The sequence below is a fragment of the Dendrobates tinctorius genome, unplaced genomic scaffold (genome assembly GCF_039654945.1).
Source record: "Dendrobates tinctorius isolate UK_male_01 unplaced genomic scaffold, ASM3965494v1 ptg000063l, whole genome shotgun sequence".
Lineage (NCBI taxonomy): Eukaryota > Metazoa > Chordata > Amphibia > Anura > Dendrobatidae > Dendrobates > Dendrobates tinctorius.
The window spans coordinates 28,831,531-28,839,407 of record NW_027361731.1 but is presented as its reverse complement, the minus strand read 5'-3'; the positions used below and the strand labels follow the sequence as shown (position 1 = coordinate 28,839,407).

At 53.4% G+C, this 7,877-nt stretch overlaps 1 protein-coding gene across 1 annotated transcript; it reads right to left on the bottom strand.

Annotated features, from left to right (window-relative positions):
- Positions 1–4,060: 4,060 nt before the first annotated feature.
- Positions 4,061–6,582, bottom strand: LOC141094055 (E3 ubiquitin/ISG15 ligase TRIM25-like). The gene has a single exon (XM_073579763.1). It carries the CDS (start codon positions 6,565–6,567, stop codon positions 5,101–5,103), a length of 1,467 nt encoding a protein of 488 aa, XP_073435864.1. The 5' UTR covers positions 6,568–6,582; the 3' UTR covers positions 4,061–5,100.
- Between the last annotated feature and the right edge of the window lie 1,295 nt (positions 6,583–7,877).

The following is a 7,877-nucleotide window of genomic DNA, read 5'->3' as shown; positions in this document are numbered from 1 at the left end:
GGACAAGCTTCACTGCCCCCCACCTAAGACGGACCACATTCCTCCTTTGCGGCCCCTGCCCGGCTGTGGGGAGAGACCAAACAGTCCCTCCCTCCCTTTGATTTTGGAAGGCAGCAAGGCCGTGTCTCTCTATCCAGAAAGTCAAGTCCACTGTCCTCCCCTCTACCACTATCGACCTTTCTCCTTTTTTGAGGGCCTCCAGGAAACGGTGGTGCAAAGCGCCGTCCCTGGAGCCCGGAGGCGAGGAGACCCCCCCAGGACCACCCCGTTGACCACCCCGACCCCCAGCCGCGGCCCCCGCATAACTATGTTGGGGTCTTGCGGCCAGGGGGGCAGACGGGCCAGCCCTCCCACCACTACCACCACTTGTGCCAGCACCCTCATTCGTCCTCCCACTCACTCTCCCATTCACTCTTTTATTATTTGCATTCACTCCAGCACACTCACCCACATTCACAGTAGCACTCACTCCCTCATCCATGTCACTCATATCACCATTCACTTCAGCAAACATCTCCTCAAATATGTCCACTCCACTTTCGTACTCACTCTCACTCGCACAATTGGTGAACATAGCAACATTATTTACATTTTTTACATTTCCCGAACCAGTGTGTAGTTCCTCTCTTTGCCTGCTGGGGGCCCTGAGCTCTCTTGCTGGGAGCTACTCCAGCTCCTGTCCAGGAGTGCCGCTGCCCCTTTAGATGCCTCAGTGCTGATGACATCATGCACTCTGCCCTGGCTGGGCCTAGGAGCAACAGCAGCTCCTGGTTTCAGCTCCATTTTTTTTCCTTTTCCTGAGTTTTCATTACTCTGGGCAGGGACGGCCACTGGCACCGCTCCCTGCCCTGCACTTTTCTTCACCCCCGCCGCCGGCTTGCCAGGGAGCACCAGAGTCCCCGCACCCTCAGATGAAGGTAGGTGGGCCGGGGACCCCGACAACTCCCCGCCAGCTTTTGGGGGCAGCACAGCATTACTTGGAAGGGTGGGTGGGACAGAGGGCAGCGGGCCCGCAGCGGCCACGCCCCCCCGCCAGTCGCAGCCACCCCAGGCAGAGCCGCGGCCCCCTGCGAGGCCACGGCCCCCCCGGGCGACGCGAGCACAGCGGGCGGAGCCGCGACCGCTGAGGCCACGCCCCCCCGCCAGTCACAGCCACCACGGGCAGAGCAGCGACCCCTTGCGAGGCCACGCCCCCCCGGGCGACGCAGACGCAGCGGGTGGGACGACGGCCGAGGAGGACATGCCCCCCACAGCCTTTGCAGGCCGGGCAACACTCGGGGAGGCCACGCCCCCCTCACGGACCACCGCCGCCACCCTATGCCCACCACTTGAGACAGGCAAGGCCGGCCACTCCCCCTCGTCGCCCAGCGGCGGCGGAGCCCCCTGCATGGACCCCTTTTTGGGTCGACGTGCCGGAGACCCCGCTCTCACCACAGGCGCCGACATGGGAGCGACCAGCACTTTGCACCGCCTCAGCTGCTGCTTGATGTTCTGTTCGCCCTTCCTAGGCTTCTGGACCCCCACTAGCGATCCAGACTTAGCGGATCCATACGTGGGGGGTCCAGAAGCCCCAGCACTCGCCGCCGGAGGTGCGGCCCTGGCTGTACCAACTTTACCTGGTGCCAGGCCAGCCCCCCCTGCCACTGAGGGATGAGCCTGGACACCACCATCACAACCAGCACCGACCTCCATGTCGCTGCCCTGGTCTGAACTGTCACCAGATGCGACAGTCAGGTCACAACAGTCATCTCTCTCCCCGCTCCCTCGCTGCGGACCCACCACAGGGCCCGAGCCGGGGTGGGTAGCGGGTTCCACACAGCGGGACAGAGGGGCCCCGGGAAGAGGAGCAAAAACCACTTGTTCCTCCACGCCTTCAGAGGCCTTACGCCTGCGCCTCCTGTTTCTCCTCCTCCCGGTTGCCTCATCCTCCTGGCAGACTTCATACCCAAACAACAGCATGCCAAACCGTGCTGGGGATTCAGTCTGCCATACTTGTTTAAGGATGAGGCAGCCCCCCTCAGAACTACTCCCGCTCCCTCCATCCTCCCCCTCGCTCCCGCTTTCCTCCGCGTTACTGGAGTCCAGCGGGAGGGCCGCCTGCTCGGGGGCTATCCCGCTGCATGTTACCTGACTCACGCTGGTGTCCGCCAGGTCTTCAGGTGGAGGTGGCCCGGATGTGGTGTGGGCGCCATCTTGCTCTTCCTCCTCCTCGCTTTCCTCCACCTGGATGGGGACTCCTGACCCCCCAGGAGACCCACCGGCCATGGCCCTGAAAAGGGGCCTCGTTCTGCAGCTTCTCCTGGAAGGGGCCGCTGCCGGCCATGATGGAACTTCGCCTGTCCTCCAGGGCCCGAATCTCCCCTTTCAGCCGCTTGACTGTGGCGGTGACCTCCGCTCTCTTTGAGGCAGGGAGCCTGTTTTTACTGATGACCCGGGCTCCCTCCAACTCCCCCCGGAGTCTCCTGAGCTGCTTGCCGGCCTCCTCGTACTCGGAGAGGTGGGCATGAATGCGGGAGGCGTAGGTGGTAGCTGGCTTTCCCGCAACCCTGGAGCCCCAGATGTTAAGGGGGGGCCCCGCCTCACCTCTGCCAGCTGCTGCACCTCCGGGGGAAGGGCCCGCCACAGCCTTCACTTCAGGGGTCCCGGACCCTGGAGCCTTGCGGCCCCCTGGGGTCCGCTTTTTCCCCATCCCTGGGACTGTCTGGCTGTGCCTTGGGCCTCCTGGTGGTGGATGAGGCCCCCCACCCCCAGCTGGCTTGCCAGAGGGTGGGAGCCAGGGGCACAGCCCCGACGCTCAGTCCCAGGGAGAGTCCTCTTTCCTGGGAAGGGGGCAGATGGAAAGTCCTTGCAGGAAAAAAAAACCTCCCTTCCCAGGAGCTTAGCAAAACCCCAGCCTGCAGAGGCTCAGCTGCGACGCTCCTCCTCTTCTGGGGTGTGTCCAGAGCTGCACTCAGTATGCTGCTGGTGCAGTCACTGTGTACATACATTACATTACTGATCCTGAGTTACCTCCTGTATTATACTCCAGAGCTGCACTCACTATTCTGCTGGTGCAGTCACTGTGTACATACATTACATTACTGATCCTGAGTTACATCCTGTATTATACTGTACCCCAGAACTGCACTCACTATTCTGCTGGTGCAGTCACTGTGTACATACATTACATTACTGATCCTGAGTTACATCCTGTATTATACCCCAGAGCTGCACTCACTATACTGCTGGTGCAGTCACTGTGTACATACATTACATTACTGATCCTGAGTTACATCCTGTATTATACTCCAGAGCTGCACTCACTATTCTGCTGGTGCAGTCACTGTGTACATACATTACTGATCCTGAGTTACATCCTGTATTATACTCCAGAGCTGCTCTCACTATTCTGCTGGTGCAGTCACTGTGTACATACATTACATTACTGATTCTGAGTTACATCCTGTATTATACTCCAGAGCTGCACTCACTATTCTGCTGGTGCAGTCACTGTGTACATACATTACATTACTGATCCTGAGTTACATCCTGTATTATACCCCAGAGCTGCACTCACTATTCTGCTGGTGCAGTCACTGTGTACATACATTACTGATCCTGAGTTACATCCTGTATTATGCTCCAGAGCTGCACTCGCTATTCTGCTGGTGCAGTCACTGTGTACATACCTTACATTACTGATCCTGAGTTACCTCCTGTATTATACTCCAGAGCTGCACTCACTATTCTGCTGGTGCAGTCACTGTAATAAAAGCCTCCATTTCTCCTGTGGCGTTGTGAACTTATTACGGGGGTTATTTTTAGGAATACAGGATTTCTGCTCTGGTAGATGGAGTCATTAACTATCGTCCTCCTGGAGATTGGCGGCGTCTTCCTCCAGGAGCGGTCGGAGCTGCCGCCTTCTGTGAATGAGGTGTCACACAGTAACGATGTGAAATGAAGATTGATACCCTGGATTCAGCTTTATGTCCCCAGCTGTCAATCAGGAGGTTGTGTGACCCCGTGGAAGATCCTGGCGATATAACGCCGCGCTGTAGTAGTGGTATAACAGCACAGTGTGTCCACATTACTTATTCATCTTTTATTATGCGCCACCATCACTCCAAACTAAATGTAATGCTGTTACAATGGCCGAACACCAGGTGGCGATGTTCTATTACATATACACACATAGCAGAGAAAACATGGCAGTTATACATCAGGCCAGGCAAAATGCCAAATAGGGGACCTGAGGGGGTGGGGTGAGGGGCGCACAGATTCTGTCTTTGATGTCAGTTTCATTTTTGTGCAATCTGTCACTATTTTACATCAAGGTATAACGCAAATTTTAAATTTTGGTGCAATATTCCTTTAAGTGGGAGGTCCAGCCAAACAGTTCCCACCCCCGCTTATCTCGGAAGTCGTTGTGAGTGGAGGGTGTGAAGTGTCTGACTACTATTCTACGTTTGCCAAGACCGTTTTTTGTTTTTCATTAATCCGCCCTATGATTCCAGAGTTATGGGACTTTTTGTTTAGTGCAAAGTTCAATGGTCTTTACAAGGGGGCGTGGCTCACAGGATAATTATGCAGAAATGTCTAAAGACCCACCCCTGAGGAACAGTTGACCATGCTCTATTTGTAAAGCCCATAAAAATTTGTACTAAACAAAAAGAATGCCCATTTATCTGGAACCATTACAAAAGAAACAGGAAAACACAGAGGAGCAGGAGGAATCAAATATGGGTATAGGTCCTCCTTAATTGTCCCTTTGCCACCAACACTAATGGAGGTAATTGAGGACTTGTCATGTTAGGTCTGTTGGCTCCTTGGAGAAATTTTCCATAACTTTAATATTGAAAGATAGGTCATCAATATTTGATTGGTGGGAGTGTGTGTGAGGGGTGGGGTGATCAGTAGGAGGAGGTCCACTGCCTCTTCATTGTGTTGATAGGTGCAGTCCTGAAAGTTGGACCTCCACCGATCTACTAATGATGGCCTAGTCTAAGTAAATTGGCCCTTTGGGTTCTCCACTGAGAAGTTCTATCTCCATAAAATATGGTCTTTTATACAACGTCCATCAATTACCCTCCACCCAAGTGCGAAATATTATAAAAGGGAGTCCTAGAATAGGATCTTCAGGCAGCAGTGTTCTCCACACAACCAGTACCCAATCCCAAAAGCAGCATGGAGGGGCTCGGTGAAGGTGGCCGTGACCGTGTGCAAGTGTCTAACTGGGTTGCTCAATTCAAAAAAGGACAACTGTCCGGCGTCAAAGTCCAGAAATATACGGAATCTATTGCAGGAGAAGGCATGAGGGCAGGTGGTCACAATGTTGTTATGCATGACCGAATATTGGTTTTTGTATAACCTACGAAGACACCAAGACTTGTCATTGTCCCCAAAGTAAGACTGATCCCCTGTTCTCTCTATTCTGCCGTAGGCCACCCCCAGTCTCCAGTCTCCCGTCTCACTGGTCTCCACCTCCCAATAGTGTTGACCTGAGGAGAAGACTTGGCTGCTTAAGATCTGATTATACTGGAACCTCTTTGGTGTTTCGGGACGGTTTTGGTAAACAGCAGACCAGTACATGGTCCTTAGGTCACCTGACACCAGTATGTTATTGGCAGCCGTACTTATATCTAGAACTAGCTCCAGAAGGTCTTGAGATCTTGAGATTTGGTCACCAACATTGTTGTGAAGTGTTTGGCCACATACGTCCCATTCCTGGTCTTCTTCTCCATCTAAAAAACCCTTAAGCTCCACATCCTTCTCATGTAAGACGGTAACTGGGTCAGGAGAGTTGAAGAGTTCTTCAAGACGACAAATTATCTTGGACACTTTCTCCTTTTTGATCTGAAAGAGTTGGATCAGGCTAGAGACTGTGTATAAAACCTTCTCACCTCTTAGGTCTGGAAATAGGATGGTGTCCTCTTCGTTCCCGGGTTTTTTTGGTCTATGATTTTCTAGATCTTGGATCTTCTTCTCAATCATGTCTCGTTTGGAGGAGAGTTTTCTCACGAAAGCTCTAAATGTCTCCTTCTTCTTCTCAGAGGCTTCCTCCAGGAGCTCCACCTGATGTCCATGATGTTCTCCAGCCAAACAACAGGTGACGCAGATACAAGAGTCATCTACCATGCAGTGATACTTCAGGATCTCCTTGTGGACAGAGCACTTCGTCTTCTCAGGGGTTTGGGTGGCTTTAGTCAGGATGTGTTCTGCTGATCTTCTGTGAACCCTCAGGTGGTTGCTGCACAGAGAGGCTTCACAGTTTAGACAGGACTGAACGGCAGGAACGGCAGAGTACAGACAGTAGGAACAGTGGATGTCGCTTCCGCTCTGCTCGGGGTTTGCAGAGGAGAAGATTGTGACGATGTTACACAGGGCAATGTTCCTTTGTAGCCCAGGCCGTGCCGGAAACATGGTCCTGCACTCAGGGCAGTTGTAGGGTCCAGCGCCCACCTGGGTATCCAGCATGCGGTCAATACAAGCTCGGCAGTAGTTGTGTCCACACGTCAGGTTCACCGGATCCCTGAAGATCTCCAGGCAGATGGGACATTTCAGCTCCTCCCGGAGATCAGCAGACGCCATCACTGCAGAGGAGGCGGGGAGTGAAACTGAAAGTCTGGCCAGCTGCCGAGGAAGTGTGTCACAGGCGGACGGGCAGGTCACATTACAGCCCAGAGGACGGGCACACCATGCGTAGGTCCGTCTGCCAAGTACTCAAGGGAGAGGCCGCAGGACAGGAGACTACAATCTATTACTCCCTGTTGTCAGCCATTACTGGAGGAGACTGTATGACAGAAGACTACAATCTATTACTCCCTGCAATTTTGTTCCCTTTTTCGTTTTTTTTTTTTTGTTTTTTTTTAGTTTTTTTTTTTTTTAGTTTTTAATTTCTTGTTTCTTTAAATTAATTTTCTTTTCCCGTTTTGTAGGTCGAGAATTTCCCTTTTTGTTTCCATTTCTGGTTTATTTCTTTGTGTTTGTGTCTGATTTTGTCATATTGTTTCTGATTGGAGTTTTTGTTCTATGTTTGTTCTGTTGTGTTTTATTTTGTAACGTCGTGAAGGATTTTATAATAATAAAAAAGACCTACAATCTATTACTCCCTGTTATCAGCCATTACTGGGGGAGGAGACTGTAGGACAGGTGCCCACAATCAGTCACACCCTGCTGAGAGCAGCACCTGTCTTGTGAGCTCCAGGACTTCCAGGAGGAGGCCCAGAGTCTGCCTCTCTTCTCCCCAGGGAGAGGCAGGCTTCCTGGGAGCCAGGCATGGCCTCCCAGGCTTCTGTTCCCCGTTCTGTGCCGGCGGGGGACAGAGAGCAACAGCAACCGGCCCAGGAGGGCGTGAGGAGATCTGGTCGGATGAGAAAGACCGTACCCACCTACTCCAACCCCGAGACGGCTCATCGTCCGCCCAGAGAGGGAGACAGGGGTACCCCAGGCCCCAGGAAGAAGAGCCCAGCAACATCATGGGGCGAGATGACCTCCAGCGAGTCCACGAGCTCCTTCTCCTCCCGAGTGGTCGCCATGTTACGAGAGTACGAGGACGCCGGCAAAGCACTGACTGGGCTGAAGGAGCAGCTGCGGGAGGCACGGATCCTGAACACCCGTGCCTCTAACAAGGAAAGACCCGCGACCTCCCAGAGGTTTAAAGCCCTCAGAGATGAGGTGGTCCGGTAAGTGCTCCTCCGGGAGGGGATTGAGAAAAGCGCAGGTCCCTTCCTGGAGAGGTTTAAGAACCAGCGGCGGTTCTCTGAAATGAAGGGGTTAAATACCTCGGGAGAACTGCCAGCCTGCGTCCTAAGTGAGGAGGAGGAGGAGGACGAAGTCATGGCTGGAGTCTCACGTGCTGGAACAAGCCGGGAGAAAGAGTCGCAGAGCCAGCAAGGAAG

Coding starts and splice junctions, on each gene's coding strand:
- LOC141094055 (XM_073579763.1), bottom strand. CDS start 6,567: ATGGCGTCTGCTGATCTCCGGGAGGAGCTGAAATGTCCCATCTGCCTG.